Source organism: Boleophthalmus pectinirostris, unplaced genomic scaffold (assembly GCF_026225935.1).
Source record: "Boleophthalmus pectinirostris isolate CB_2022bp ecotype Guang Dong unplaced genomic scaffold, ASM2622593v1 HiC_scaffold_9, whole genome shotgun sequence".
Taxonomy (NCBI): Eukaryota; Metazoa; Chordata; class Actinopteri; order Gobiiformes; family Gobiidae; genus Boleophthalmus; species Boleophthalmus pectinirostris.
Genome location: NW_026571541.1, coordinates 16,092,739 through 16,110,287, shown reverse-complemented (window position 1 = coordinate 16,110,287; position 17,549 = coordinate 16,092,739). Strand labels below are relative to the sequence as shown.

At 38.3% G+C, this 17,549-nt stretch overlaps 1 protein-coding gene across 1 annotated transcript in view; it reads right to left on the bottom strand.

The window, feature by feature from the left end:
- zgc:77784 (uncharacterized protein LOC402947 homolog) overlaps positions 1 to 6,698 on the bottom strand; it is a 46,138-nt gene extending 39,440 nt beyond the window's left edge. Inside the window, exon 1 of the mRNA XM_055147884.1 lies at positions 6,582 to 6,698. Coding sequence (XP_055003859.1) covers positions 6,582 to 6,636 — 55 coding nt within the window. The 5' untranslated portion in view covers positions 6,637 to 6,698. The remainder of the gene's footprint in view (positions 1 to 6,581) is intronic.
- Positions 6,699 to 17,549: the final 10,851 nt, after the last annotated feature.

Genomic DNA, 17,549 nt, shown 5'->3' with positions numbered 1-17,549 from the left:
GTATTTATATTAAAAGAGCCCAATGCATTTTTTTCAAATTCTATTATCTAAGTAACTGCAGAATTTGAAAACTGTTGCTTATTACGTTTAAAAATGCAAATCACTGCATATACTGTGATTAAGGCAACACTAGATAAAAATGCAATCATGGGAATATGGTGACTCTTTTAATTACTTGACCACTTTTGTGTCTTTTATAGATGCTAGCATAACCTTATTTTTATTACTGATGCTTCGTCCAATCATCCCTCTAGAGAGTGCATGAGATCCTGGTGTCCTTGTCCCCTGTGTGCAGGAACATACTGTGAAATCTTTGCGACTCTTCAAAACCATTTGAATAGCTTGAATGTCACGGTGACATATCTGTCTGGAGTGGTTTTCTGCTTGTCTCCAAACAAGCTCAACAAATTAAGCCAATCATTTGCAAACTTATAGCTATGCAGACAACGCACTAAGACTATGGATGTAGTTAGATTATCTCCCTCATTTGTAATTACTAATAAGCCCTAATGGCCACTTACTAGGCCTGGAGCTATCATGTGAGGGGGAATCAGTGCCGCCGCAGACAGATGTATTACCACGAAAATAGTCTTGTCAAAATGCGGAGGAAAAAAGCAACAGCGGGCTTCAGGTGCTGGCTAAAGTGACACGCAACAAGCCCGTCTGATGACAAGTGTGCAATCAGCGCAAACTCCGCAACCACTTTGTGCATAACACCGGCACATCTCCTGTTTGAGACGAGAAAATATTTTCACAGTAATGCTTCGTGCATGACAGGAAGATTGTGGAGCGGCCTTTGAAAGCACCTTCCATCAACATTTGAGCTGACAGGCATAGACCGTGACACAGAAACATACAAGCGTTAATGGAGACATGAGGAAAGGTATTAGGCAGATCTTAAGCACGGCCCATTTGAGATCCCTGTGGCACTCAGGAGATATTGCTGCTCATAGTTGGGACTTGATTTGTGGGAAAATATTACACTGGGGCATCGCAGTGTGAAATGGCCTTACGAGTGATGTCCGAGAATCAAGGACGCGGCTGCTTCTGTAGACACAACAATGGCTGAGAGTAAATATAGCAGCTTACCGCAAGATAGTTCTGGTCATGAGTCCTTTATTACGTACAATTGACTCTTGTGAGCATAGATGTAATAGATGTGGTTACCTCAAAAACATACCTGGAGTTGTGTTTTGTTTCAGTCACACATGTTTGAGTAACCCATTATTATTAGTCAGTCTATATTTCTAAAGCTCAAAATGACCTGTTCCACTTTGTGATGTCATGTAGTGCTAGTTTTCAAGTTAACAGCTTTTCCCTTTAGGTCAAGAAAAATGGGCAATTTCAGAGCTGAAATTATCCGAATGGAGCGCTTCCTGTATTACCACATGACATCACAATGTGGATCAGAGTGTTTTCAATTTAAGAGAAGAACTCAGCTTAAATATGCAGGGTTTGTGTGATAAACATGTGTGAATGAAACAAAACACCACTCCAGGTCTTTGTTTGATGAGGAGATAACTTTAATTTTGACACTTCAGAATGTGAATTGTGCAGGACAATACTCTCTTAAAAAGTGGGTTATGTAGGGCTGGGCGATATGTAAAAAAGGATCATGTTTTTCGCTTTGGTTTTCTTTTTCTTTTCAAAAACAAAATACAAATGCTTTTCAATATGGATAGATTTTCAGTTGGTGCAATTTGACATAAACACTGACCAATTTCTTTCTCTAAAGTTGTATCTCAGCTCTAAGCCACATGCTTTTACTGACAAAGGTTTAGCTGTAGACTTCCCCATTAAAAAGACCCAACAAATGGCAATGATAAAATCTCAATCAGGATTAAAATTACATTGATTACAGTAATTCCCCAGCCCTAGTTATAGTAATTGTATCCAAAATTAAGAAGTATACTAGAAGAAGTAGCAGCAGAAGTAGTGGAATTATTGTTGTTTTCATAGTAGCAGTTTAAGAAGTTGCTTTTCTCACAGTAGAACAAGAATCTGTGGTATCAATATTATTCTGCATTATTCATAAGCTGTGCATATAAATGGACATAGCTAACCCACTAGCCACCACTTTCCAAACAGGAAGCGTTCATGGGGGCGCTTCCGACTCCTTTGGCTTTCCAATTGAGTTATCATTGGAAAATCGTCACCCCTCTCTCTTTAATTGCTTCAGTCAGCCTCGTCATTTTGGTCTGAGAATGTTCATATTAACCTGCTGTACATAATCCTAGTGTTTTATTTAGATATTTTGTACGTAAATAAATTCCTATTCCGAATCTAGCTCCAAATTCGCTCCTATAACCACTAGCATCATGAATTTGATTTGACTGGGGCCGAACACTCCCTTAGTCCGCTTCCTTATACAGTCTATGGTATTATTATTCCACTGTTATAGTTAGACAGAGTTATAGAATTATTCAGTGCGTAGGAACTTTCATCTTTTTCAATATTTCACTCCTGAGTATATGTTGAGTACACTGCAAGAAAAGAAAGTGATTTCAAACAAACACAATGTCCCATTATATTGTTTTAGTCACCCCCGCATCACGCAAAACAGTTGTACACGCATTGATTTTTGAGTGCTGTGGAATACAAAACAAGCCACTATTTAACCCACAGGAGTGACGCAACACATGTCACCTTTGTTTTGAAGGTAGGGTCAAATGAGAATCAATAAAACTCGGAAAACATACAGACCTTGGATGTCAGGGCAAGACAAAGACGTAAGAAAGTGTGAATAATCCATATGAGTGAATGGCATCTATCCTTGAGGTGTTTTGTAGTATATGCTCTTATGAATCCAAGTGGGCTAACCTTGAACAACACTCAAATCAAATATGCTTCTTCTACATACAATGATCTCAAAAAAAAAAAAAAAATGTCTTGCTGACTGAAACTAAAACTAAAACTAAAGCTGTGATAGTCTGTTTTCTAACAAATTTCCATCCAAAATTTGTGCTACAGTTGAATCCAAACAAGCTGCAATATTCAGACCCACTTGCCTATCTGTGACAAATTGCAATCAAATCAGAACCAACAAACTCCACAGAATAACACGTGAATCCAACCCAGGATATTCTTTCTTTGAGACAGGAATTTTAACCCTAATCATCTATGATAAAACAGAGCTTTATTACATAATACTTAGGTTTTCAAATTACAGTACCTCCTATTCAAACATTGATGAAGTTGATATTGTCAAATATCAACTTAACTGTAATTTCAGTGCTAAAACACAACTTGATTATTAGGGATGGAACAAGATCTCGTGTCACTAGATCGCGTGAGACAAAATTGCCTGAAGACAGAGCACACAAGTGAAAAATGATCGCGTGAGATTTGTTTCCCACGTGTTTGGAAAACAGAGATTAAGTGTTGGTTGAGTTACATATCTTACAGTTCCAAAATATTACGTAAAATAAATTAAAAAATGTGAGGACAAAGTTGGAAACTGGAAGTGTCTTTTGGAAACTTTATATATTAGGAATTATGTCAAATTCTAGTCTTGTTCTTGTAGACCCAATCTCATATCTCATCTCGTCTGGTGGAAATTGTGTCTCGTCCCATCCCTATTGATTATGTTTATCTGTAATAAATGAATGGGCGAATGGTTTGTATTATTTTGCCTTTATCTAATCTCAGAACATACTTATGCATCTTTATCTTGCCATTAAAATGACAAAATGAAGCCCTTTTGATAGACAAGTCGTCACATTGGCCCTAATTACAAACTTGCATTGGCTTTTCTTTCTGCATCACAGAACACACAGTGGCAGTTAACAGCTGAAGGGGCAATCTCCACTCTGAATATGACGCAGATTCAGGCTATATTTGTCGTTAGCTTGGCTCGTAGCTGTCACGTTGCATAACTGGATGCTTCCATTAATTAGTATTTACACATATTAGCCCTACGTCCTCCCCAGGGGCTTAAATATACTACTGTGCTAATGATAATGAGTCAAAACAAACCCATGCATTGGATAGTTATTACTTTAACATTCAAATAATAAGATATAAACCTACATTGAAGACTACCTGCAGAGTGGAGTTTTGTGTCAAACAAACAGAAGGTTGGCAGCTTGCCTTTACGGTCCGGTGCCTGTCTACAGAGATTCGCTCACGTCTTCTTCAGTTTAACTTAATTTGCATGTTTAAAAAGGCCAAAACATTCAGACTTTTTTTTTTTTTACCCTGCGACATTGCCAAGAATTATCAGTGGGGGAGTGATAATGTGGCACTGTTGTCTACATTTCAGAAAGTTGGCCGAGGCTGGAGGAAAGTGAAAACTTCATTAGACAAATCGCCACCTGCCTTTTTGTCTTTAGTTGCAAGAACAAATAGATCCCAGACTAATAAGTGTTGTTTAGCATTGATTTGTTCCTCTTACACACTAATTGTCGATAAGAGTTACGTAAGAACTTGGCAAGTTCAGCTGAATTGACACAATCTCAAGGCACAACAGAGCACTGGCCAGAAGCTCATGTCATTGTAGTCTGACAATGTTCAGACATAACATTTCAGTTAGATCTGCAATGATTTCACAGTGCACATTTTAAACATTTTATCATTTGAGAGAAGATTGAACTATCAACTAGTAAATCTGAATCAGAATATGACAAGAAACACAAGAACCTCATACATTTCAGAGAATGTAGCGGCTCATGTTTTTGTTTTTTTCATTAAAAAAACCCAACATTCATTTAAATAAACAACTGCAGGCTCTGTTATAAGATTTGTGAATAATTTTGCAACCCCACATAGAAGTGGTTTCATATCAATGTGTAGATTTCTCTCTGTGGCTTTGTACCTCTATGTGAATGTACAACATATATGGGCTGTATTTTGTACTCACACTAGACACTGGGCACCCATACTTTTATTTTATCATACTTTATATTGTTGTACATTGTTTTATGTTGCACCATAACACCGACGCTTCCCAGTTTGTGAAATTTGTTCACTGACAATGGCAATAAAACTGATTCTGATTCATGCTTTGTAAGATGAGGCAATTTCATCATCTTTTCACTGTGAATACAGGCTCAGCAGTCCACACCAGTGCTGCAAGCTTGTGTATAGCCCAGGCCAAAAACACCTCAGCCACTGCCCAGACAGAGACTACTACTGCAAACTTAATGTTCTGGTCCAAGATTTAAAAATAAATCCATTCAAATACATGACACATTATCATCATCATCATTTGCTTTCTGAATAAACAGTACTTTTTTCAACGCTGCTCCTAAGAGGGGTCACAGAAACTCACAAAATATTTTCTGAATATAGATTTTAGCTTGTGGGAATGCAGGGTATGAGTGAGGTGAGAGAAAATACCTGCTCACTTTGTAGGCAGACAGTGTGGGTGTTGAAAGATGCCGTTAGCAGCATCACTTCATATTGTAGAGCAAAGCGAATGGTGTAAGAATGGCCAAACCACCCAGGGTTTGGAGTCAGATAAGGCTCTATGAATCCAAATAAGCAGATTTTACATCAGCACAATAATGGCTTCAAGCAGATTAGGAAGCCTGAGAAAAACTTTGGGGCTAAGCCAAAGACGTGTGGCTAAATTAGAAACAGTGACACCATTTCAGTCCTGTCTCATTTTTAAACCGTCCTCAGGCTCATGCTGCTTCTCTTTAACACTTCACCTGAATCTGCAGACTGGAATAAGCATGTCAGAGTATATATATGCACATGGAGTAGATGGATGCTGAAAATATTACATACTTTTATAAAGAATGAACACCTAAAAACATATTGTGTATGATGTCTGGGACCATGATTAGGTTAAAGGATCAAGGGATGGATAAATGCCAATATGTAAGCTACAGTAATGAGAAGGAGATACAATATAACAATGAACAGCCAGTAAACTTTTTCCACCATAAAGCAATTAAGGTATTTGTATGAAGAAAAAAATAAATAAATAAAAAATCCAAAACATGGGCCTTCTGGGCGTCAGGGTCAAAGGGCACGTCAATTCATATCTGTATCCTCATCACTTAAACGTATTACACTGTCTATGGATTAATATTAACTCCTTAATTTTATATCTTATTACATGGAAAATAATCTCCTATGTAGGCCTATATAATCAGCATTGAGCCCTTAAAAGCAATTTAATACCATCCACTGTCGTTTTGAGGGTATAGTTGTGGCTGACAGTGTCTCATGAAGTTTCGCTCCTCTTCCGTTTAAGTGAAAGTTAAATGCCCGCACTTTTACTCCACCTCTGACCTCTCCTGCTGACTAATGGCTTCCCTGCTGCCTTTTTGTGCGTGTGCGTGGAGCGCGCGTGTGTGCTTTGAGTAAGCCTCCGTTTCCCGGCATAGTACACTGATATTTACAAATCTGCGCGAGTGACATTTTGAATTCATTTGAGACGCACAAGCATGGTAGCCCTGGCTGTTTTTTTAAAAAAAAGAGCTTTTACGCATCTTCTCTAGTGGATGAAAACGCAAGTCAAAGCGAGGCAATCACGTCATGAACTAACTGAACAGTAGCCTATATGAGAGAGAAATAAACAGGAAGCAGGACGCACCTTGCTCGTGCGTAAAAGAACAACTGCGTTACTTTACCTGATATAATGTCGATGAACGAGGCAGACACTAGTAGTACAATTCCCAAGCGCATCTCCACGCCGATGTCAAACCTCCGACTCCAGTCTAGTCCTCTGCCACACTTCTTAAAATGCGCCCTCTAGTCATCAAAAAGTGTAAAGGGCGACAATAGTAGAGCTGTTAGTGAACAACCAGAGAACATCAGTTGAAGTAATCAAGCGAAAAAAATCAGACTGAAAAACTTTGTCACTCGCAGAAAGCCATGCCTGTCGCGCAGGAGTGAGTGAGCATCGGCCACAGCAGCACCGCCCCGGAGCAGAGCGAAAAGAACTCAACTCAGCATCACTTGGTCCTCCCCATAGTCTCGCGCACTCACTTATTACGGAGATGTCTCACAGCTCCAAACCAAAAAGGAGGTGGTTTGGCACTATTTTTAGTCCGGTCATAAATAAAAGAATTCCCTTTCTCTGGCTCTCGCTGCGGTGCTCTCATTCGGCCAGGTTGCGGCGTCAGTTTGTGTGAGTGCGAGGTGCTGAACATGCCGAGCTGCCCCCCCTCCTCTCCTCCTCTTCCTCCCCTCCTCTCCTCATCCTCATAGCCGCAACAAATCCTCGCCAGTCTCCCGGAGTCTGTCATCGTTTTAAAGAGACAGAGGGCGACCTCGCATAGGACAGTTACTGAACTCTAGATTCCGACCTTAAGGCATTGTAGTTTTAGTTGGAGCTTTTAAGAGTGTAGAAGTAGACTACACCAACTTTATTCTTTAAAGCACTTTATTTGCTTTTGGGAACATATGACTTTATAAACTTTCTGAACAATCAAACTGGCTTTAGAAGACGTCATAGCTCATGATTGTGTTCATCCTATATCAAAAGGGCATCTTAGGGGATAACTTAAGGGACAAAAAGACAAATCTGATCCTAAAATAAAACAGACCAAGTTTGTTTACAGTGTAAGAGTAGGACAAATGTAGCCCAACTTTCAGATATTAATAGGCCACTGTTTATGTACAAAGTAATCTAAACTGATTCCTGATTGAAATCTAGATCTGCAAACAGTGAGCATTATATCTAATAATCTCAAAAGGTACAGCAATAGTAGCTGTATGACCGAAAGGTATTTGACTATAACATTTCAAACCATGGTGTGTCTTCAAAGAACTAAAGGTAAAAAACATGTTCTAACCATAATGCTGCATAAAAAAGTAGATAATTTAACTTCAGATCTCAAACACTGGACAATTCTTTTCTGAATCTAAAATATACAAAAATAATTGTAGATGGTGACTCAATTTGTACCAGGAGCACTGAGCGCTGGAACAAACATTCCATCAGAGGTCACAAAAAGACAACCTTTCAAACTACATAAGATTCAAATAATTTTGCATCTTCATATTTCTTAACTATATTGTTCCCACATTCTCAGATTGGTGTTTTCGCAGGATGATGTGTCTGATTGATGATGATTGATTCACTTCTCTTGCATTTCCTGTCAACAGTTCACATTTCCTGTCTGCTCTCATATAATGGGATCCTGTATCTCAATAACTTGAAAGGGTTAAGTTATTCATCCGTGCTTTTATATGTGGTGATATGGTTCTCTGTATAGTTCATTAAAAGTCCTTGAGTTTTTTCTACAGCCTGAATACAACAGCACAGACAGAGCTGAGTGTCACTGTTTATTAATTAGAGGATTGGAGAGAACTGCAGAGATTACTGACAGTTCAAACATAAGCACTGTCACTATCCAGTTCGCCTGTCATTGTCGCTGGTGGTGGGTGGCAACAAGCGACCCAATGTAGCGGGCATTTCAGGGACATCTTTGTAGTTATTGTTACTGCATTGGAAAGCATCTAGATAATTATAACTTTTGCCTTTTAATAAGAGTCTGCTTTTCATCTTGATTATTGAGAGTGTAATAGAAGGTTTAATAACTTAGACAAAAATGTAATCATTTTTATTGAAAATGTGCCAGTCAAGTTTTAAACCGTGCCTGAACTCGCAAATAAAATCCTGAAAATTAAAGGTGCATTATGTAACTTTGCTGGTGGAGGGTCCGTCACCTGCTTGTTTCTATGGATATGTCATGGCTCTATGACATTAAACAGCTCTAGTTTACACTAATTCAACTGTACGTAACGTTAAACCTCTATGCCTCTGCACAGATCTGACCTGTAACTGTTATCTGATTTCATCTCCATGAAGATAGAAAGCTTTAATACCATACTGTGAAACATTCCAGAAACAGCAATAAGATTCCCATGGAGAAAAGCATCTGACAGACCCTCCTCCAGGTGCAATATTCAAATGCTTGGAGATGTTATTGCTTTGCCTGAAATGTTCCACAGTGTGAAATTATACAGTTTTTTTTTCCATAGAGATAAACAGATGGTGTAAACAAGTAAAGTTATATTTCAGATCTGCAAAATGAAAGCTCCTGTCACTATAATATTTGACTTCATTTTGGTGACTATTTGGTAGGATAAAAACGGTTATGTTAGAGAATGTTATTGTACTTATCAGATGGTGGCAACAGATCACTGCTGCCCTGCTGTTGAGGCTGCTGTCAGTGGATTGTATGTTGATTTATCAAGCATCTGTTGTTTGACATAGACTCCCCTTTGGCATTGTTGGAGCCCCAGCCGCCTGACCCTCTCTTCTCTGGGGAGTGTTGTGGACACACTGTTCTCCCTGGGGGGCTTAATCTCAGTTTCCCTCTCCCCTCCTCCAGCACACGCACCCAGACCTGAAATGTCCTCAGTGTGGCTACTCTCTCCCACTCATTGTCTCTGTGTCAGCTTGCAAAGGTCCAACATGATGGAGGGTAGACTTTTCGACTGTCGACCGGTCACCCCCCTTTGTTCACGTTCAATGGGGCTGGAAATTGGGCAACTGAAAGAGTAGTCCAGATGTCTGTAGTGGAGAATCACACAAAGACGGGGCTATAATGGTCTCAATCTTAGCACTAGTGGATAATGTATTATGAGGCCAACAAAGGCTAAACAGACATAAAATAGTGGTATCCAAGCTAGTACTTTTTAAGGCAGGACCAATACACCACTACATCTAGCTGCTACAGAAGTAATTCTTATTTGCAATCCATTTTCAACGATGAGATGATGATCAAAACGTGAAATGTATAAAGTCCAAAAATATTTTGAGAGCTTTTGAACATGTTTTTGGGTGGCATTTGATTGTTTTATTATTCAAAGAAGCAAGTAACCAAATAACCAGATTTGCATGAAATTCTCTCAGAAGGTCAGTCATAATTCACTGGGCAAAACTGTGGTGTGCATGAAGAAATCCACGTTATATATCCACAGTATGCTACGATAATGCCTTGGTGGAGGTCTGTGCTGTTTGGAAATGTGCAAAAACTGTACCATTTCTTTTTTATGTGCAGCAATCCCAAACTAAAGGAAATGGATATTGTAAGGATGTCCAGTAGTAGTAATAATATGGCAAATTACAGATTAGTTAAAGGTGGTTAATGGTGATGTTATAGCTTTGCCCAGAATGTTCCATAGTATGGCATTAAAGCATGGCATTTATCTATTAAATTGATTCAATAACAGGTGTTTTTATTGCTCAGAAACACATTGATACCTTGAAAGCATGCATTTGTACTACAACTGGGCTTGCCTCTCCACATACCTGATCTGTAACTTGGCCTGGAGGTGTCGTATATTGTTTTTATGGAGATAGATGAGTTTAATGCCATACTGTGGAATGTTTTGATGAAGACATGTAGACCCTTAACCAGAAAATGTACACAGTGCACTGTTAACAGCACACAAGGAGGCACTACTACAGTGAGTATCAAAAAGACAGAGTATTACATCTACCCCTAACTACCACATTCAAATAAAACAGCATGTATCAGAGTTTAGCCTCTGTTTAACAAAGTCGGCATGTGAGCCACTTTACCATAACGTTGCTAGGCAGTTTCCAAGTCCTGTGTTGTTGTGCCTTGTCTACAAATGTATTCACTCATTACCGCATCATTAAGGAGTCATTTTCACTTTTTGAACACGCGCTGCAGCTGAATTATTCATGGCTCAGTTTTCTCCTGTTTAGTTCATGTTTGAATTGGTCTGTATATATGTAAGTGGATGTAGGATGACTATGAGGCTAGTGTGTTTGAGTCTGCTGTGGGTGGCCCTGTGTAGAGTATGGGAGGTGCAGATGGTGCAGTCTGTGTGGCTGCACTAAAGTAGGCTTCAGCTGCCGACCTCCCTCCCTCCATTGACCTCACGGGCCCTATTTTAGATCTGAATAATTAAAAAGTCCTTACTATATGCAGTTGTTTTAACTATGAAAATCCCTTTTTCAGAGTTCTGGCAAGAGGATAAAAGTACAACACAGAATACACAATATCCACACACAAATCCTTCATCTTGAAGTTAATATGCAGTTATGATTAGGGATTGTGTATATCTAATGTGCTAATCTAATCTCCATTTAGTACTGTATCAGTATATTAACATTCAACTATCATTTTAGGTCTTCAATATTTCAATAACAGAGAATTATTCACAAGGATAATCCTAGAACAGAATGATGTTCCTTTCTTTAGAACACAGAGACATGTCAAAAATCATAATCACAATTTTTGGATGTAAATAAAATCACAATATAGACTTAAAATATTGTATTAGTCATGTTTTTAAAAATGTTTAGGCTTTTAAATTGTTGACTCCATTACTCCATGTAAAGTGAGTGCACAAATAATTCTGCACTGATGGCAACTGTAATTTATTTATTTGTAAATGAATATACAGTAATACTTTTAATCACAATTTTACATGTGATAAATGGCACAGCCCTGAATGCAACAAGTATGTAGAATAAATGACGATATGAAGTGCTGCTTAACAGCTCTATCGTCTTACATTTCACAAGGGTCGGAGCTGTTGACCTGACATGATACCTCGTCAACAGTAGTCATTAGTCACACAAGGAGGGTTTTGTTTCCTTTTGTTGAGGGCTTCTCGTCTTATTTATAGAGCAAGAGTCACACCAGTACACGGTCAACTGCAACCTACTGACTTCCACTCACTACAAATTACCTCCCTGACACTGCCCGCACCGACAGCCACTTATAGGGCAATCTGGGTACTCTTTATCAGCTTCTTAAAAGGCCCTGTGACATTGGGAGTTGTTTATACAGAGCCAGAGGAGCCCCTGAGGAGTCTTTGCTTACTGCTGCCTCTGAAACTAGAAATATAGTTGATGTCTAGAGATGTTTAGATTCAAAGTGGAGCAATTAAGATCAATCACTTGGAGAGCAGGACTTTTCATTTGGCACAGGTCCAATGAGTAATGACTCGATGCAAGTGGAGATGAATTGTAATAGGCGGCCACTTATGCCAAATCATGGGCTATCATTTTCAGGTCTACAGGAGACAGTATACCATCGGCCGGTCTTAAACCTGTATCACAGTAAATAAAGCATTAGCAAGAATATCTAGTGAAAACCTATGATTAATATGCAAATTACTGTGTGCAATGTACAAGAAGCATTTTCAGTTTCAATCCTCGAATTGAAAAGCAAAAAAGAGAGACAATTTTGGGAAGACAGAACCTAGTCTTTTGCTTCAATTGAAACTGATACTTGTGAGTCTCTTATTGAAACAATAAAAAGCTAAATTTAGGCAGAGCTAGTGAATGGAATAGAAGAAATTATATCTATCAGGCTGAAGCCCCGCTGCTAGCAGTGTGTGACCAAGTGAAGCTCAGGGGAGTCCTCTACTGGTTCATAATTACCATTGCACCACTTTGCATAAAGACTTGTAAGAGCACAAATAGACTACACATTTTGGTCTGCACTTTGCCTTCACAACCAAATATCATGTTTTATGGTCATGAACTGTAGCTGAGTGCCAGTGGAGGCATTTAAGAGGAAAAGTTAGGGTCATAATGGATAGTTGTAGCACTTATATTGTAGAAGGCTTATGGTAAAAATGGAAGTGGCCGTGCCTCAAGTCTACAATAGATTATAGATGCTGTAACTTCCATACTATTACTTTGTTACTATAATAATAGTAGCAACACAACTGATGGTGCTTGCAGTGGTTATGCAATACTTTTACCTTCCCTTCGCTTGAAACATCCTATTTTCAATAATAGTAGCCTACATTAACAACAGTTAACGGGATACAAAGAACTGGATGGCGTTGACAAGTTAAGTGGTAACAAGGTGCATAATATTACCAAAAATGAATATGTCAATAGTTTGCAGTATCTTAGACTATAATCAGAGGATATTTTGGTAATCCATCAGAAATGTGCTGTAATGTATCTTTAAATGTATTAACTGAGGTTTTAAGGTGCACTGTGTACCTATCTTTGATCTATCAAATGCTTTTCTGCATGGAAATGTTTCACAGTATGGTATTACACTAAAGCTTTCTATCTTCATGGAGACCAATCCAGACTAAGATGCAGGTCAGATCTGTGGAGAGGCAACTCCACAGATAATCCACCTATAATTGAATAAATGTAATGTCCCACTCATACTGTGGGACATTTCAGGCAGTGCAATGGCATCCATAGAAACAAGCAGGTGATGGTCCCTACACCTGAAAAGTTACACAATGCACCTTTAAGAAAAATACCATATCATCCAAATATTTAGGCTTACTATAGAGTTGTTTTACACGGACTGAGCAGACTTCTTAGTGAGTGTATACATTTTGTCTCAATGTTTTGCAATAGTAAGCAACTCTGTGTTGCCATAGCCACTCTAAATATCGCACAGTGCGTAAGACAAGCACAACACTAGTGTGAAACAAATTGGCAATTAAGATCAAATTATCAGTGTTTTGTGCCTTCGAAGAGGAACCAACAACAATGGTCCTAAGCACTGAGTGGCCCATTACACACGTTGTCAAAGGGAAGTTCAAAAGATGATCCTAAAGAGAAACATATACACACTGCGGTATTCTGCTGCACTTGCACAATGATACTAAACCTCCAACAAAAATCACAGACAAGGTCATTCTCATATTCCTTATGCTCCTCCAAATCTAATCTCTCCTATAATGTCGGTAAGAGTGACAAATGACAGAAGGCCCATTACACCCAGGGCTCATATCACCAAACAAGTGGCAGAAACCCAGCACACACATGTCCATGTAGACACACACACACATGGCCGACTGTCACAGCAGCATGGAGCGTCCCTGCTGCACAATATGAGTGTGTCAGAGCAACTCCTACATTTTTAATGGAAATGTAGGAAGGAAGTGGCGGTCAATGTCCAGAGAGAATGAATAGCTCTGATTTCACAAGCAGAATACTTCTCCAGACCCTTGCAGCATCACTAAACTCCACTGTGCCTGACAGGGCTGTAGACAGGCCAAAGAGAGAAGCTAAATCTTTTTTTCTTTCCTTTAAAATTCTACAAATACTATGATGCAACTATTTCTAATGGGTGTACTTTAAGTAGACTTGATGTAGACTAGATGTATTTATGTACTTTTTTTTAAACACAAGCCCACTTACATCTTAAAGATGCACTATGTAACTTTTTTGTTTGGGGTCGGTCACCTGCTTGTTTCTATGGATATGTCATTGCACTGCCTGGAATGTTCCGCAATGTCATTAAACAGATCAGCCATACATTTATTCAATTACATGTGGTTTTATAGCTCAAAAAATACAAGTGAGTTGACTGTGAGCTGTGTTGCCTCTCCACAGTCCTGACCTGTAACTTTATCTGAGTTGGTCTCCATGAAGATAAAAGGGTTTAATACCATACTGTGAAACATTCCAGACAAAGCAATAACATCACCATGGATCAAAATATTTGACGGGCCCTCTACTAGAAAAGTTACACAATTCTCCTTTAACAAATGTATTGTGAGGCAGAAAAAAGCCAATACGCTAGTGTTAAGCAACAGAAAAGTGAAAGAAAACATTTATGGGATGCATTGTTTTCCAATACTGTCCTAAAAATCTCTAGGCCTGTCATGATAACGCATTTTGAAGCATGATGTATTGGTTAAGAGAAATATTGAGACGAACAATAATATTGAAACTATTATATGCCACTAGCAAGTAACAGGATAATCTCTGCAAATCTATTTTAAAATATACTGTATCATTTAAAGGTTTGAGCTAGAAGAAATGCTAAAAATATTGACGATAAGTCAATATAGTAATTATTCTGACAAGTCTAATTATCTCAACATGACAAATTACCCAAAATCGACAAAAGCATAAGCTTAGAGTCACTGAAAGCCCACAATTCAGCATGATGATGAATGAAACACTAAAGATTACATATGACATCATTTGGCTGTACCTATATGGAAATGGAAGTGAATACATTCTTGGTTGCCAAAGCTTTAAAATACACGTTGGACTTCTACATTTGACTCAGTTTATTTTGAATCTTTCCTTTGCTTTGACCTTCAGTATTTCTTTGTATGCATAATGCCTCTGCATTTGTGTAGAAGTGGGCGTCACAGCAGGCTAAAGTGTCACTTGAATCTAGTGAAGGACAAGCAGCATTCTCTATTTGAGTCGTGCTGAACAAGAGGAGACTTAAGACTGTGTAGGTGGATCTTAAAATGTCACCATTCATATAAACATACAAACACACAGCTTGCTTTTAAATAGCAGACATAAATTTCACACCACATTCAGAAATGCAAAATGTGTATTCAGGAACTATTGTCTATTATTATCATTAACAGCAATAAGATGATTTTGAATGGTACAGGCTTCTCTGTTTCTAGGAAATACTGTCATGAGCACAGCTAAACAGCTAAAACATGCACAAAGGCACTATTTTCCTTTGTCTTATCACACGACAAAATCCTTTCATCAACACATCTACAACAATCAGCAATTTTCGATTACTTTCCATTCTTAAAATTCATTATGGCTAATGTGCTGGTTGGCCTGACAACATAGCAAATTTTGAAGTGTGATTTATTGCTGAAGTAAATATAGACATTAAATGATAATAATGAAACCAAATCAAAAAAACACGAGCTGCTATAAATAAATCAAAGAATGCAACAGTTAAGCAGTTAGTTTGTTTCTACAATGCAGGGGTGGGCTATTCTTTTATCCATGGGGCCATATGAGAAGTAGAAAATATTGTGGAGGGCCAAAATGCTTAACTCACTTCTGCATAATATTAATTGTATTTCTTTATACAAAGCAGTAAAAAGCATTGTTTTGGCAAGCTGGTCAGACTGGTAAGAGTTTATATTATGACTAAGCAATGAAAAAGTGAGGTTGCCTTACAAAAAATGTCATTTAAAAAAATGTTTATTTTGTAATTTAAACATTTAAATGGACCGGTCAGAGTCAACCAAAGGGCTGTATGTGGCCCGGGAGCTGTACAATATTCAGGTCTGCTATAACGAGTTATAGAAGTTATAGAAGTTCATAATTCAACCCTCTAAAGCTCAGATTTCATCGTAGTTCAGAAAAATAACAAAAAGTTTGGCACTTGTACAAAGAAAATTGCTGCACAATAAATATGGATCCAAAAATATATTGTTCCATCTATCATATATTGAACAATAGGTCAATACAGCTTTTATTGCTACAGATCTGTCTGTTAGCGATGTGTACAAAAATCTATATGATCACTATACAGTTCCTGTCCAGTTATGTTTTGCTACATCCTTGCACACTTCAGTGGTAGTGGGCAGTGGTGACATTACTCACTCCCCTCTCAGAACCTGTCCTCTTCACATAGGTGTCCTCTGGCTGTTTTCTTCCCCACAAAGCCATGCAGGTCACACACTCGCCTCCTCTCCCCACAGGTACCAGTCCGAGTGTGAATGATCGTCTGTCAATTTGTGTTAGCCCTGCAAGGGACTGCTGACCTGCCCGCTGCCCACCCAGCTCACAGCCTCTCAAACTCCCCCTAATCCCCTCTATGGGCGACAACAGCCTGGTTCAGTGAAGGTGAGAGGTGAGCGTTTTATATTCTGACCACTAGAGGGCACACACTTGCTAAAAAGAATCTGCTGCCAAGAACGGTTCAGAGTGCTCTTGTGCCCTTGATTCCTGTGTTATAGATTTGGTCTGGGCATATTGTAACTGAGCTGAATATTAGGAAGTAACATTTCATATTGTCATGTATTGTGTTTTTTATGTGTCAGTAAACTTTAAGTAAAATCTTATCTTATCTTTCAGTTGTGGATTAGGCTACTATACACTTTTTAGAAACACACCTTTGTACACAGTGTACTGTATTATTGTATATACTTTCATTGGAAAAAACATTTTATGTCTAATTGTTTTTGCTTATCCCAGTTGTATCAACTAGTTCGGTAACAGTGTAATGTGTTTAGATTCTTAACTTCTGTCTTTCTTTTCAAAATGAAAATCTGCTCCTTGCTTCTGTGGTTTGGAACAGGAAGTCAATGGACATGATCCTATTGTTTATTGTAGTTTTAAAAAAGAAAAACTTGTCTTGCTCAGGGACACACCAACAGTATATGCTCAACCTTTACCTTCAGCATACCATCTGGTTGGTGGCTGAGACGTTTAAAACCAAAAAAAAAAAAAAAAAAAGATAATAATAATTGATACTTGATCCCATGGGGAGATTAAAAAAATATACAAAATTAGGATATTGAGTATATTATTTATAATTTAAACACTTTTAAAATCCTGGTGAAAATTGAAAGAACAGAAACTTGAAGTGTAATCATCTAAAGTTATATCCTATCCCAAATACACTTTCTGACAAATTTTCAGTCAAATCTGTATCACTGTACATCCACATTCAAAACAAATAACACAACACTCCTGAATCTACACATCTGGATCAACCCCAAAATAAATGACCCATGACCCATTATGACCTGTTTCTGTCATTCTCAATAGTGATCGCTGTATTTGGTAAAGCACGTTTGGTGAGTATTTTACGCATGACAAAACACTGTTGTTGTGATGTAGCCTTCAATACACCCACTGTCAAATACAGTGCACATTGAAACTAAAACAGAAGTGC